The sequence below is a fragment of the Zeugodacus cucurbitae genome, chromosome 3 (genome assembly GCF_028554725.1).
Source record: "Zeugodacus cucurbitae isolate PBARC_wt_2022May chromosome 3, idZeuCucr1.2, whole genome shotgun sequence".
NCBI classification, from domain to species: Eukaryota; Metazoa; Arthropoda; class Insecta; order Diptera; family Tephritidae; genus Zeugodacus; species Zeugodacus cucurbitae.
In genome coordinates, this window is record NC_071668.1 from 72955543 (window position 1) to 72971893 (window position 16351).

The 16351-nt window shown below is 31.9% G+C and overlaps 1 protein-coding gene across 4 annotated transcripts in view; it reads left to right on the forward strand.

Moving 5' to 3' along the window:
* LOC105215904 (stathmin) overlaps positions 1-16351 on the forward strand; it is a 204731-nt gene that overhangs the window by 84546 nt on the left and 103834 nt on the right. The window contains exon 1 of one of the 4 annotated variants that reach the window (XM_054227736.1): positions 5806-6389. The exons of 2 other annotated variants lie outside the window; for them this stretch is intronic. In XM_054227736.1, the coding sequence (XP_054083711.1) occupies positions 6314-6389 (76 nt within the window). In that variant the 5' untranslated portion in view covers positions 5806-6313. Of the gene's footprint in view, positions 1-5805; positions 6390-16351 lie in introns of those variants that run through there. One more of the 4 variants, XM_054227740.1, reaches the window with a different exon arrangement.

A 16351-nucleotide genomic window follows, 5' to 3' on the forward strand; every position in this document is an offset into this window, starting at 1 on the left:
GCGTCCTCAACATACACACTCTTACTCATACATAGTCATACCAATACAACTGCATTTAGTTATTCATTCATCGGCATAATTTCTTGTCTTTTTCGGATTTTTTTATTCATTTGCGTTTGTGTCTTGCGGCTCATATGGATATCAAAACCGGACCTCCGTACCTTTGTTGACTTTTAAATAGTGCGCTTCTCTCTTGTTTTACTGCCCCTTAGGCCCGCACTGTCAGTCTGTCCGCCTGTCAGTTAGTTCGTTTTGTACGTCCGACCCTTCGTTGTGTCAGTAGTGAGTCGTTCGGTAATCGTTATGTTGTCGCTCACAATCGTACAATATCCTTAATGCTGACATTGGTACTATCCCTGACTAACTGTTTTTAAGCTGCTTTGTGTTCTCAATCGCTGCCTTTTGACTCAAAAAGCTACCCGCCTCATTTACCTATGGATTTTTTTCCTGCCAGTTTTCACTTCCTCTATTTAATTTTTTTATTATTTTTCGTTTGCTTGTTTGTGTGGCCAATTCACGAGTATACATATGTATGATTCATCCAAATCAGTCAGTCACAGACAGTCACCGGGTTTGGTCTGTCGTGTGCCTTTGCCCACTGTCTACCCGCCCGTAACGGCACTATATCACAGCTTTTAGTTTTGTTGTTGCTGGTGCCGGTGCACACAAACATTTCTTGCATGCGGTTATATTGTTGGCGCCACTCTTGTAATTTTTTCTTCCTTCTGCTCCTTTATTCGCAGGTATTAATAGCCGTTGTTTGTTGTTGGCGTTTTCAGTGTCGTAAATTATCTACGAAAACGTTTTATACTGTTTGCTTTCATTCCATTTTTTTCCAAAATGTTTACGTACATTACTAACTCTACTAGGTAGCTAATTGAGAATCGATGCGATGAGCAATCAATGAAAAGCTTGTAAGCTGCATGAGGAGTGCAATTCTCTGTGTGTGAATTCAATTCAGTATAAGAATGATTGTTTCGGTTGTTTTGTATTCAGGAAATAGTGTTTAGTGTACAATATTAAGAGCTGACGGAGGTATTGATTACTCAAATTATGGCTTAGCCGATGAAGCGATTAAAAAGTCAGTTAAACTTTTCCTAAAGTTGCTTGAAATTAAATCATAAAATATTTAAATATAAAATATAAATATCTACTAGATATTTAATGAAAATAAGCTTTCACTGAGCTTACACATAAATCGAAAGCTTTCAGAAACATTATTCTTGTATTAATTTAAGCTTTCACTCTGCTTAAACTTGAATCGAAAGCTTTCAGAAACGTTGTTGTGATATGGAAATCATAAAATCTTATAAACTGGATATTATCGGCAGAATCATTTCAACGAAAATTGCATTCTACATGTGAAAGATTCTTTCACTTGAATCGAAAGCTTTCAGAGACGTTGTTGTGATATGGAAATCATGAAATCTTATAAGCTGGATATTATCGGCAAAATCATTTCAACGAAAATTGCTTTCTACATGTGAAAGATTCTTTCACTTAAATCGAAAGCTTTCAGAGACGTTGTTGTGATATGGAAATCATAAAATCTTATAAACTGGATATTACTGGCAGAATCAATTCAACGAAATTGGTTTCTACATGTGAAAGATTTTTGGCAAAATGCATGAGCTTTCACTGAACTTATACTTTATTGAAAGTTTTCAGATCGGATATGGGGCCGTAAAGTTAGTTGTCAATAAATAAATTATAAATTGGACATTGTTGGCAGAATCCTCTCAAATAAGTTTATTTTCTATATTCGAGAGTTTGTTGAATAAAATTCCACGAATTCTTATATAAATTAATTATTTCAAAGAAAATTGTTTTTTACATGCGAAAGTTTTGTTTGTCAAAACATGTGAGCTTTCACTGAGCTTATGCTTAACGCTGGAAATTTCAGAAAAGATTTTCTGATATGGGGGCGTAAAGTTAGTTGTCAATATATAAATTATAAATTCTTAAAAGAACCCCCTAAAATGAAATTAAGTTCTATATGCGAAAGTTTTTGGAATAAAAGTCGTCGAATTCCTTTATAAATTAATAATTTCATAGAAATAATTTCTACGTACGAAAGTTTGTTTGCCAAAACATGTGAGCTTTCACTGAGCTTACATTTGTATCCAGAGCTTTAGGAAACTTTATTCTGATATGCGGTCGAAAAGTAGTTGTCAATAAATAAATACTAAACTCTAATTGACATTATTGGACGTATAAAATTCTCAATGACGATTATATTATAAGCGAAAGCTTTTGGAATATAATTCCTCGAATTCTTTTATACGGGTCTTTTATAATTTACGCGTCATCTTCTGCTAAACCCTTCGCCCATCCAGAGTTAATTTCCTCTAGTATATATTAACTGTTACTTTTCAATGCTTTCTTTTTCAACGTATTTTATTTGCTCTTTCAGTATCTTTGCTTTTGTCTAATCATACAAAATTAATTCATGTCCTTTAAATGGGCGACAATGCACAACGTTTAGCGTATGACTTTGACAGACATAAAACGGCTGCAAAGTGTATAGATCGTTTGAAATAAAAAGCTCTTCCGCCGTCAATATCAACTTGACGCATACACGAATGTTGTTGGGTTTGTAAAAAACTTCTTACATCCCAACCATTGCTTTTGGCTTTGACGTGACGAACGGCGCTATGACTAATCCAATTTTAGTTGTTGTTTAGCTACTGCAGCTTCGTATGAAATTTTCACAAATATGTAGTTTGTGTTATACGAGTAACCGATGATTAAAGAGCAGCAGTGAAATTGTCTGTTTTAGCTGAAATGAGCGAAGAGAGTTTGTTGTACGCGTAAGTGGTAGTGAGAGCGCTGGGTGGTTGCTGTGATTGTATGGGTTAGTGGGTGGTATGAATTCGAAAGCAATCAATTTCGAAAAGTGTTCGAATGCAAGTTTAAGTGAGACTTTTTGAGGTATTAAAATATATTTTCTTGGCAGTATTGCCAGTGGTGAGGAATTTTCAATATTGGAAAATACTGATTTTGGTTTGTTGGATAAATTCAAGGGTTTTGTGTGACTGACTTGAAGAAAATTGTGAAATTATATGAGACGGACGGACAATTCTTTGGAAAATATCTGTTTGCCAATAACTTCCTTTTAGTTAATCCCATTGTTGTTATTTTTAGAATTTTTCGAATATGTTATTTTTAATATCTTATTATAGAATTTATAACCGTTATGGTATCGATAATAAAAAAGTAACCCATATGATAATGGTTTGAATAAAAATTCTAAATATAAAATATTTGTAATTTTTAATTTTATATTTTATAAAGATAAAATTAAAGAAATAATTAAAACAAGTTAAATATAATGCCATATTCGAATATTCTGTTTTAATCGAATGTTGCTTTGTTTAAGTGATTTAACAAAGAATTTTTCAAATATCAAAGAAAACTTGCAATAATTAAAAAAAAAGTAAAAATAAAACTAAAAAATTAAAAAAAAAAATTTAGAAATATTTAAAAAAATGTTTAAAAAAATTAAAAGGAAATATTAAAAAAAAATTAAAAAAAGAAATTAAAAAAAAATTAAAAAAAAAAATAAACAAAATTAATAAAAAAAAAATTAAAATTAAAATTAAAAAAAATTTTAATCTAAAAATTAAAAAAAAAAATAAAATAAAAATTAAAAAAAAATTAAAAAGGAAAATAAAAAATTTAAAAAACAATAAAAAAAGAAATAATTAAAAAAAAAATTATGAAAATGGTTCCAATAAAAATTCTAAAATATAAAATATTTTAATTTTTAATTTTATATTTTATAGAGATAAAATTAAAGAAATAATTAAAACAAGTTAAATATAAAGCCATATTCGAATATTCTGTTTTAATCGCAAGTTACTTTGTTTAAGTGATTTAACAAAAAATTGTTCAAATATCAAAGAAAAATTACTACAATTAAAAATAGTAAAAATTAAAAAAAAAATTAAAAAATAATTAAATAAAAATTAAACAAAAAAATTAAAAAAAAAAATTTAAAAAAAAATTTAAAAAAAAAATTAAAAAAACAATTAAAAAAAAAATAAAAAAACTTAAAAAAAAGTAAAAAAAAAAATTAAAAAAAAAAAATTAAAAAACATAATAAAAAAACAAATTATCAAAAAAAAAATTAAAAAATAAAAATTGAACATAACCTCATTAATTGAATGACACCAGCAATTTTGTCTCATTTCCTTTACTACAATTTAACCTCCTAAGATTTAATAACTGAAAAACTAAATATGTTACCCTCTTCAATATATATAAGCCATAAATAAGGCTTCCTCATATACACTACTCTAGTTATATTAAAATTCCTTTTGAAAAAAAATATGAATCCCAACTTGAAACCGGCTTTTGAATGGCCAAAACAAAAATTCACTTGCATAACTAATGCAATATTTGCATGAAACCAAACCAAAGCCACCATTAACTACGCGAGTACATAAAAAGTGCCAAAGAGTACTCCAAAGGCACATTTCAAAACCACCACCAATATTCTATTCGAAGACTGCAAGTGCGCATGCTCATCGTTAAATGCTACACAGTCGAATACCGAATTCGAATTCGATGCGCCCAACATATGAGCCTGAGCGCAGGCCGTAAACCTCCCCCTAAAGGAATTTTCCAAAGTAGAAAACACGCAAGTGTTTGCACGTTTTTCGTGAGTGAGTTTAGTTTGGTAGTACACAAGGTGGCATAGTGCATTTTGGAAGAGAAAAATAAAATAAAAAAAAAATTAAATTAAAATTGGTTTGAAATTATTTTTCTTAGTAATTTATTGTTTCGAAGTTAATATTTAAGAAATTAAATTGCTTTCAGTTTAGTGCGTGTGAACCAATTTGACTCGACTGTGCGGGCTTAAAAAATTAGTGCGAGTTTTCAATATTTACTCGCATGCTTCCTAGTTGTTTTTGTTGCTGTTGTTGTTCGCATTACGGCCGTCTATTTTTGTGGGGTGCCACTCGTGTGTCAGTGTTGTTATTGTATGTATTTGCTGGTGGTGGCGTTTTTTGGCCTGCATACCATTGTATGAGTGTCCTTGCAGCGGCGCCAATACAGTAATCACAACAACAACAGCTACAAACACAGCGGTAGTGCGTTGATTTTCGAAAAACCCGTCCCCGTAGCAGGACCAAGCTTATAACTTCGAATAAGCGACTAACGTCCTGTGTGCTGGCGTCTCTTTGTCAGTCATCCTGCTGCCTTCTGCCTAACGTTGCTGGTGTATCCATCCAAATTGCGGCATATTTGCCATTCAGTTTGTCTTTGTCGTTCGTTGCGGTCGTTACGTTACGTTGAAAACGTTGGAATAGGCTCAACAAAATAAGCCAAATACAGTAGAGTAAAAAAGTAGAAATACATATATATTTGAAATATTAAAGGATCACTAAAACGCCGGCAGTTTATTTTGTCTAAAAAATTTGAAAAATTAAAAAAATCGTTAAAATACTGCCGTTAGTCAGCTGTTCCGTAAAATAGCAGTTTTTTTGGAGCACTGTCATAAATAACGTCAAAGACAGAGTGCCGTGCAGTTTAAAAAAAAAAAATATTTAAATAAAAAAATCTCGAAAGACTGTTTATCAAAACGTAAAGCACGCCGTCGAACACTTTTGAGACAGTCTTTTTTCATTTTTAAGAACAAGAGAAATTATTCGAACATCCAAATAAATAAATTTTAAAACTTGAAGAACGGATAATATATAGTATATTTTCTTCAAAATTAATAAAAAAGTGTTTTGTGTATTTGCAGTGTACTTTTCTTAAAGGAATTCTCGCAAAAGTGTAAAAAATTGAAAATAAAAAATTTAGAAAATTCTAGCGAAAATAACTTGGAAGTTTCAAAAACATATCTTTAAAAATAAATAAATAAATATTATAGAAAAAAAATTAAAATAATTTCAAACCCAGCGATCACATTAAAGCATACAACAAAAATCTCCACACACTCACTCGTGTGCGCCTCTAATCCAATTAACCCCAACCACTGCGTGTCTCTGTGCATTTGTGTGCGCGTCTTTGAACAACCAGCGAGGAAAAATCGCCGCCACCCACAACTCATCAAACAACTGTCAACAGTAGTGTCACCGCGGCGTATATATTACTATTAATTTCACTGCTAATAAATCCTACGGCAGCTAACCTACGCACACACACATACTCAGAGCCACAGCGCCGTCAACTTTCCAAACAAACAACGTTCAATCTCGTCGTCGGCGTTGCGCTGTAAATCAATCCAAGAGTCACGTTTAAAATCAATAAATTTCTTTGTTTACTTAGTCGTCGTAGTCGCTAGTCACCGTTAGTCGTCATCATGTTGATTGGATTAGTACGCGATTCGGTAATGCAGTGCTTCTGCCATACATGCCGGGCTCCCATTTTGCCAGCTGGTAAGCGAAAATCAAATGAAATTCTCTACTATTGTTTATTGTATATACTTGTTTGTTATGCAAAAACCATTCGCCGCCGGCTGTTAGTAACTATTGGAGGTGATTTTTTTATGGAAAATCAATTATTTTATTTTCTTTTATTTTCTCTACAAATGCTAAACTTTGTAAAACAAATTAAAGTAGGCTACTTTGTTATTAAGTTAAAATTAGCAATCTGTCAGCTATCAGCTGTCAGTTGTCAGTTGTCATTACGCAATTTACACTCATTAGGACTATGTCTCATTGAGATTGTTAGAGTCGTATAATTATTTAGTTATTCTTTTGATAAGAAATGAAAATATTTGCATTCATTTGGAAAATTGACTTAAGTCGAATTGGATTGTTTTTTAAAGGTTTCGGGTTATAACTATATTCATGCGGCTTTTCTTTTAAAATTTTAACGTTTATTCAATAAAAACATTTATAGTATAATCGTATTTTTCAAAGTACATAATGTTCTTCAGAAGCTTACATTTTCCCCATATGTTTGTCAATTTTTGAATGCCATCCTAAAATAATTGCGCCGGCTTGTCGTCCAAGAATGAATCAATCAAATGTTTGTTGCTCTGTTCTGATGTGAACCGCATTCCAATAAGGACGGAACAAATGGCAGTAAGAAGGGGCAAGCTCTGAGCTACAAGGTGGGCATTTTTCGATTGCCGAAAAAAATATGAGCGCTTCAATTTAATATTAATATGTTGGCCTTCATCGAGTAATGCTTGCAATTTTTCATCATCAAATCATTCATCTTCCAATATACGAATATATGTAGTTATAGACCCCATATTGGGTATTTACTGCAGGAATTTCATTGAAACATATGAATTTTCAAAACAAACTGTATACTTTTAAACCATTAAAGGTATGACATTAAAGGTATGACGAGTAGAAAATGAAAAAAATCAAAATTTTAAATTTGAATAAAATGTTGTTTAGCGGTTTTGTAATAGTAGATGAGTATAAGCCAAATAATTGGTATTGATGATGGTTCTTATATTCCTCAAGTCCGTGTTTTATTATTATTCGTCGATAAAATAGTAGAATTGGGCAACTTTAATCACGTATCACTTCAAGTAAATGCAAAAAGGAAACTGTGTCATTTTCCAATCGAAAATCATCTCTTATTTTCTGTAGAAGTCTCCATTCGAGGGGCACTAAATAAAACTTATATAAAAGATCGGGTGTTCTAGATAACTTCATTATAATAATATAGTCATTTCTCGAAAGACGCATCGGTAGACCTGCTCATACCTGAAGAAAGCAGTTGAATGCATTCAGACTAACTGGAGAAAGTTTGGGCGAAAAAAATATGACAATTTCAATAATGCATTATTGCGGCCCTATGTGCCTTGCAGAAGTAACAGGAACAAAAAAAAAATCATTAAAAAATCTTAATAAAATCTTGTACAAACCATACACATTTGTTTAAAGGTTAGCAATTTTGGATTTTACTCTTGTTATGGTCTCCACTATGTTTATGGCTTTAGTTTTGACCTTTTTGCTGAGAATTATTTAAAATATTTACAAACGATCTGCATGAACAATTTTTTGTAGAATTCTGTCCCATTTTGCTGGAACTGAACCCATTTTTTCCTTAGTATTTGCAGGCTATTGCCGCACCACGTTTTATCTCATTTGTTCTTACATAATATCTACTAAAGTTATTATATAACGTTAAGCGCTGAAATTTTTTCCACCGACATTCATTATTTACAATATTTTATTCAACCAAATAATTCCACATGCAACCTTCTCGAGTAAAATTTATTTCGTTTCTTTTTCGTTGTGTTTTTTACCCTTCCAGTATTTCCATCTAATAGTTTTACACGTAATTGCACGAAGGTCTAAAATGTAAAATAAATATATGTACATTATAATAAAAGTAAAATAATCATAATGAGAAATGTATAAAAAGCCGAAAGTCAAAGCCGGCAAGAACGCACGCGATCATACAATACATATGTACGAGCATTGTACACAAACAATAAAAACAATAGTAATAAAACCAGAAAATATTTTAAATAGAACCACACGCACTCACAAAAATACACACACACTAAATGACTTGATATTAAGATACGAGCGGAGGATAGTAAACCTAAAAACGAGCATGTAAGATGGTGGAGGGAATTGCATGGTGTAAGTGGCGACGACCGGCTCAGCGCCAACAAATAGGCTATATAAAATTTATATTCGTTCGTGTAGCAATGCCGACTCTGCTGCTATGTGCAGACATGTGGCGCCAAGGCAAACTATGCCGATGACTCATAGCCCCAGCTAAGCGGTTTTATTATTATCGGTAGTGGGGGGCTAGATGACTTTTTGTTGCCGCGAGTGTGTCGGTCATGGGAGTTGAAGATTAGAGAACAACTGGAAAAATATAATTGTAGGAAAGTAGAAAGGACAAATTGGAAAAATGTCTGAATGGTATTTATGATTTTTTTGTGAAAGAATTATGGAGAATGGGTTTGAAACTGAAATGAGAAGAAAATGTATTAAATGATATTATAAAAATGGTATGGATATCAAAATTTGAAGAATTCACATTAAAGCTTGGTTGCAGAACATGAAAAATTCTATAGATTTACAACAAAAATATATATTGAAAGCATTTGAAGAAATATTTGTAACCAATAACCAATCAAATAGCCAAATTCATAAAAAACAATATTAAAATAAAACCAAACATTTATTATATAACCCTCATTAGTGGCACCCGCACGTGTGCTGACGTAATACCATGTGTGCGGCACGACCGTGAAAATTTTCGCTTGTAGCACACTTTTAGGCGCATTCATATAAGCTCCTTATGTTTTTTGTTGTGTAGGAATTGGAGGCAAAGTAATAAAAAATCGAATGGCATGCACTAAGGCAGCGGAAAAGCATAATTTAGTGCGTGTTTTTGCCAAAAATGAAATATAATTTGCGAAATATTATGCTATTTTTTTTTTGTTTGACCAAAAGAGCAAAGAAACAACGAAAATCACTTACTGTAACATATTGCCGAAGGGCAAAGTACAGTGGGCTGTGATAGGGGAAAAATTGGTAATAAATAAAATGTTGGTATGTAAAATTATTTCATTAAAGTTTTTGCTAAAAAAATTAAATAAGAAAATTTTACATAACGAAAGAAAACAATAAAAATTAATACAATAATTTTAAATTTGATAAAATTCCAAAAACATTTTCTTTTAAAAAAATAAAAAAAAAATTTAATTTAAAAAAAAGAAAAAAATAATAATGATAAATAAATAAAAAAATGTTTTCAAAATTATATAAATGTAGATGCTAACTTGCAAAAATTAATAATACAATAATTTAAAAAAAGTTAGAAAAATTTTAAAAGCGAATAGACTTCGTACAATAAAAAAATATGAATTTAAAAATATTCTTCACAATTTTAACTAAATTTTTGTATAAAAATTCAATATTTTTTTTATTAAAGTAAAATTAAAAAAAAATTAACGAATGTAGTAATAAAATTAAAAAATATTAAAAACAGTAAAAAATAAAAATAAGACCTTTAAAAATAAAACATTAGCAAAATTATATAATTTTATAAACTAACTCGAAATAAATTCGTAATACAAAATTTAAAAATAGTTTAAAAAATTTTAAAATCGAATGGACTTAGATTATACCTATTCAAAAAATTGTGAAAACATGTTTTTCTGTTGTAAAAAAGTTATTTATTTTTTTTTAAATAATTTAATAAAATAAAAAAAAAAAATTCGTCATAGAATATTTTTTTTTTTTAAATTTCAAACTCCTCATCTTTCGAGTCGATCCAAGTATCAATCCAATTTTTGACTTCTTCATAAGAACTGAAGTGCTCTTTAGCTAGACCGTGTGCCATCGATCGGAACAAGTGGTAGTCAGATGGAGCAACGTCTGGGAATACGGCGGGTGGGGTGAGATCTCCCATTTCAGCGTCTCCAAATATTTTTTGACCACCTTTACGACGTGAGGCCGAGCATTGACATGCTGGAGAATGACTCTATCGTGTCTTTCCTCGTACTGTGGCCGTTTTTCTCTTAGTGCTCGGCTCAAACGCATCAATTGCGTTCGGTATCGATCTACTGTGATGGTTTCGCTTGGCTTTAACAGCTCATAATATATCACCCCCTGCAGGTCCCACCAAATGCAGAGTATGACCTTGGCTTTATAATCACCATTCTTAAAACGTTGAAACCATTCGTGACATGTTCTTTCAGTTAGGACAGCCTTACCGTACGTATCCGAAAGCATTCGATGAGCCTCAGCCGCACTTTTCTTGGAATTCAAAAAGAAAAGCAAAATTTCCCCCAAATGTCGAGAATTCGGCTCAAAAAGTGACATTTTCAGTTGAGAATAAGTTTGGGATGCAAACAGATCTCTACAAATATTTTGTTGGGTTAATGTTGACACAAATGTCCAAGATCGATGTAAAATGATTTAATCGACCAGTGCTTGACTCTAGAGACATCTATTGGACAACGGCGGAAGCAAAGTTGTAGACCTAATAGTTTAAAAATATTTAAAACCGAAGGGACTTAGATTACTAAGTACACTAATTCAAAAAATTGTGAAACCGTACTTTTTTGTAAAAAAAGTTATTTATTTTGTGAAAATAATTAAAAAAAAAAAAATAAATAAATAAAATTTCGTGATAAAATTATGTTTTGGTAAAAAATATTTTAATTTTTTTTTGCTTTTATTTTTGGAAAAGAATAATGTTTGTTTGTTTTTTAATATATATATTTTTTTTTTATTTCCAAAAAATTCTAATATTAAGTTGTAAAAAACTCAATTTTGCAACAAAAATGTTTTATCCGTATTCACACTTTATACCACTGTGCAGTATTATATATGCCTCATATAGCTACTTCTTCAGCTAACTTTGCCTACATTTGCCACTAAATGCCCGAAATTATATAAATCACCATTTCGCTGATGACTCTTACAGTCGTCGAAGCCACTTTTCCTGCCCACATTATAGAACCACACGAACGGAAAAGAAAACTAAGCAAAATAAAAATTATAATAACAAACGAACGGAAATGATTTTTGCCCGCAGCGCTGATTTTCATAATGATTGTGTGTTGCGACGACGCTTGGGGCCAACAAATAATGATAATTACTTGCTATATATGCACACGCTGACTTGCCGCTTGCCGATTTTCCACTCGACCCCCACCTCAGCAACACACCTTTTACACACACTTAATGCCGCAGCAATAACAACAACGAAAGCGCCACAACGGACCTGCCTCATTGTTTGATATGCCGGCAATTCCGAATGAATAAAATATTCGTTCACATGGATTTGCGCAAACAAATATGAATTGAGCCTTCAATGAGGCAAACAAGCGAATTGCATTAATATTGATTGTTTCTATGGTTTGGCTGAGTGTGGTACGGTGAGGTGCGTGTGTGTATGTGTGTTGTTTGCTTATTTGCCGAAAATAATGTAAATCATTGTTGTTGTTTTATTTTGTTATTTATTTTTGTTGTTGCTGTTGTTAATTTCTGCTGTAATTCAGTGGCTATGCGCGCATAAATTATGCAGATTTGTGTAACAAAAAAAAAAAAAAATCGCATGCATGCTTTGGCGAATTCTCATGAGATTTATATGCTGTTTGAAACTGAAATATGCATATGAAATAAATCTGTAAAACTTGTATTGATTGTGACATCGGGCGATGCAGAGATTTAGTTGGCAGCGTGCATGTGACAATTTGACGTTAAATATTCCGTTTATAAAATATTTGCGTGCATATAGTGTGGTAGTTAGTTGGGCATGGAAATTTAAATTTTTGACTGGATATTTTACATTTTACTATTAAATTCTATGGAAAATCTGAAATTCATTTTACTATTAAATACTGTGGAAAATGAAAAATGCATGCAACCGCTTTTGTTTGTTAAGAATTTATGATCGAATTTCGTTAGAATTTTCGGCGTTGAAATCACATGTTCAAATACACAGTAATACTTTTAAAATTAAAGCTATTATTTCAATTGAGTTAACAACAATTCGTTTGCATATTTTGGTAACCCAGACAAATATTTTTCCACTATCGACATATTTTACTATTTTATTTATGTTTTTGTATGCATTCTATTGAACGATTTATTTATATTTAAAATATTAAATACCATAGTAGCTGTGAATGAATTCATTTATGTTTTTCAAATGAAACGTAAGTTTTATTTATTTTATTTTCAGCAAGTTGTATGCTGAATTTTAAATTTTGTTAATCTCTTTTTTTGAGATTCTTTTCCATATCTGAGAGAATTATCAAAAATGTTTGATTTTGCAGCTATAAGCAATTTAGTTAAATATTTTAAACCCATATTATTGGCTTCTAGATCAGTCATCAGTTAGTCGTTTGGATATCTGTAATACTACGTTCGGACCGACATTGAAAACGTGTTTTCATTGAAAAAATGGGTTTTCGTTCGAAAACTTGTGTTTTCATCCATGCAAAATCTGTCAAACGAAATCACAGTTTTCGCTGAAAACTTCTTGAAAACTTGCATTCCACTCATTATAATCGATGTCTGCTCTAGTTTAGTCGATATTATTGGAAGACATATTTTGCCAGCTCTAAATTGTCATTTGATATTGTAAACAAATTCCACTACTTTGTCAAAATAATGTAGAAACAGAAACAAGAATAAGAAAGGAAGGGCTAAGTTCGCGTGTGACCGAATATTTTATACTCTCGCAATTTATTTGTTTAATGTTATCAAGCGCGTTTTCTTTTCTTTTCTCAAATGGTAACTTTTGATATACCTTTTTGAATGTGCTCCATTTGTTACATGCTTAAAGAACAAAAAAATGTCACCCTATTATGCTGGTCATCTCTCACTGGCAATTTGATAACTAGAGTACAGGTAGAATAAATTCAAAAATTGTTTGAGAAAAAAAGCACATTAAAATTACATGCAACTCGACTCAAGTATTGGGCACAAAGTCCACTAGAAAACAAAAATCATTATTAAAAGATGGTGTAATTCCTGAAGTTTCATTAATATATCAGAAGTTTTACTCCAGTAAACGCTTGTGCGGACAGATGGATTTTAACTCGTCTCGTCATCCTGATCATTTTGATAATTATAACCCTATATAGTTTAGTTTTATGACTTACACACAACCGTTATGAGAACAAAACTTTGATACTTTCTTAGCAACACGTTGCGGGAGTATAAAAATGATCAAATGTAATCAAACAAATAAAATGTCAATGAAAACGCATCGAAAACACAAAATGTCGGTCAGATCGACTTTGGTTCCACAATCCACAAATTGTGTTTTCAAGAGGTTTTCAATGTCGGTCCGAACGCAGTATAAGGATAATTTGCAATTTATTGTAATTTTGTGTACATAGTTTAATCAGAACAAGTAAGGAACTGCACATTTTATACCCTCGAAATTTATATATTAAATGTTATTAAGATAAGACATACGGGTCGAAGTATTTTTGGCATAAAGAACACAAAAAAAACTAAAATCATTATATTATTTATGAGTATGTCGGCTCGAGGAAATTTGGTACAGAGACAAACTATTAAATGGAAAACATCTACCATGATTTTTTAGAATAACTGAGTGATGAATTTCGATAATGGCCAAAATATTATTATAATAATAAAAATTAGCATTTTGGTTGTTGTTGTAATGATTACCCAAAACCTGCCTGTACTGGGAAGCTTAAATTAATTGTCATCAAAGTCATCTAACCGGAGGCCCAGGAAACGAGCTGTTTCGGATGGGTCGGACCAAAGGGGAAGGGGAGTTAGATGAGTGTGGTTTAGAGTGCATGCAAAGAGGTGGTTAGTGTCATGCGGGGACTCTTTGCAAGCAGGACATATAATGAGTATGTCGAGGTTCAGTCTAAATGGGTAGGTTCTACGCAATTCCCACAACAGCCGGGTGAACGATATCGAAGTTGACTCTGATTTTATACGAAAGGTTGTTATTTCGGCGATCTAAACCTGTTTGGATCGGTAAGTTTTTTAAGCACTGTGGTCCTCATGTTCGGTATCTGCGGTCGTGAAATAGTCCAATTTCAGTGATTTTTAGATCGACGTTATCACACGACGTTAAATACAGTATTTGTGTTTAGTCTTGTTCCGACATCATCTTCCTAGAATAATTATAAGAAAAGTTTAGCTTTTCAAAATGTTGGAAGTAGAGAATTAGAAGAGATTCCGATCCCCGCATGCAGTGTAAATTAATTTTTTTAAGAAAAATAAATTTCTTCTATTCGAAGTATTAACTTTTAATTTCAAAATTCTCAAATTTAACCTCAATTATTCAGTTCATGAAGGAACTATTGTTTTGTATTTGTATTTTTATGTGTAATTTCCTGACCACAGCCTTACTTGCTAGGAATATTTTTTGTTTAATATTTTTTTCATAATAATTACTATTATTCTCCTTATATTCTATAGAGTACATTTTTCTATGCAAAATCTTATGCTATTATATATTTTTTTTTATTAATTTCCTATCACACAAAAAAACTTCCATTATTTCCCACAACCTTGACCTCATACATACGCTTCACGGCACTTGCATTTACGCTGAATACCAATTATATGCACTCATTGATGTTTGCAGTGCGGTGGACGTGTTACGCGAACGTGAACAGAAACTAATATTCAACTAGAATAAAAAAAAAAAAAAACAGAAGAAAAACAGAGCACAAAGTTGCACAGTATCATATTTGCACATTCTCAGAAGACACTTGAGTGTGCGCGTCTTCATTTCGTTAGCGAAAGAAATCAACGTCTCACTACGCTCTAATTGCAACTGAAGTAAGCAAGCGTATAAGAGGAAAAACACACACACACACACACACACTATAACACTAACACTAACATATATGTACGTGAGCGCACCCACTGTCCTCACATGTGTTTGTTACGTGAGCCATACCAGCTCCTCACGCTTTACAAACAGCCACTTCTATTAGATCAGAAATTTTAGCGACTAACTGCCAGCTCTAGAAGTGTAGTGTTGTTGCAGCGCATTTTGGTCTTTAACGGTTTGCTTTGACGTGTGAAGGTCAAAAGTGGCAGTCTCTACTACACTTTTTTCGTTACTTCGTTGCAATTCTTGCTATATGCCGCTAGTGGATACTATCGTTGTTGCTTTTTTTTTTTTGTTTTTTTGCATTGCAATGCTTCGTTAACTACAATTGCTTCTTCGTTAGCGCTTTTCCAAATTTCGAAACACTTTGCAGCAATTGGTTACTCATACGCACTGTTGGCTGTGAGTGTTGGTGGTCGTCAAAGCTACTTCGCTGGCAGTCACTCATACATACTCAAGCATGGATATTGCTTTGATAATAATCTACGGTCTGTGTGTGTGTGTATGTGCTTTTAGCCTTCCATTTAAAATTAACTTTGTACGTGCTTTATACAAACAACAACAAACACACAGAGAGACAGAGAGAGAGTCATATAAAGTGGAACTCGAAAAAAGGTGCAAATGTGTATGCAATTAAATATGAAGAGATTGCTCGATAGCATGCAAGCGTTTAAGGTCAGTGCTGTTAACGACTCTTAATTGTGGTTACTCGTTTGATAAGATGGAAATTATACAAATTGATGACTATCATTTCTTAGTTTTTGAGTGGAAAAGCGCAACCTTGTAGGATTGAATTACGCAAATAAAATGTAATATGTGATCGTAGTGCGGAATCAAGAGTATAATGTGGTAGAGTTAACTTTTACTGGAATAATTTTCGACATTTCGTGAGATATAATATGCTTCAATGTTGTTGTTGTTGGCTAATTATTTTTATTTGAGTCGAGAATTTAGTGCTTTTTTGTCTTATCATAAATAAAAAATATAATTTGCAGGATGCCAAAAATTTTTAACACAAATATTTGCTCACTTTCGACTTTCTTTGGTGCTTACTAGAGCACCC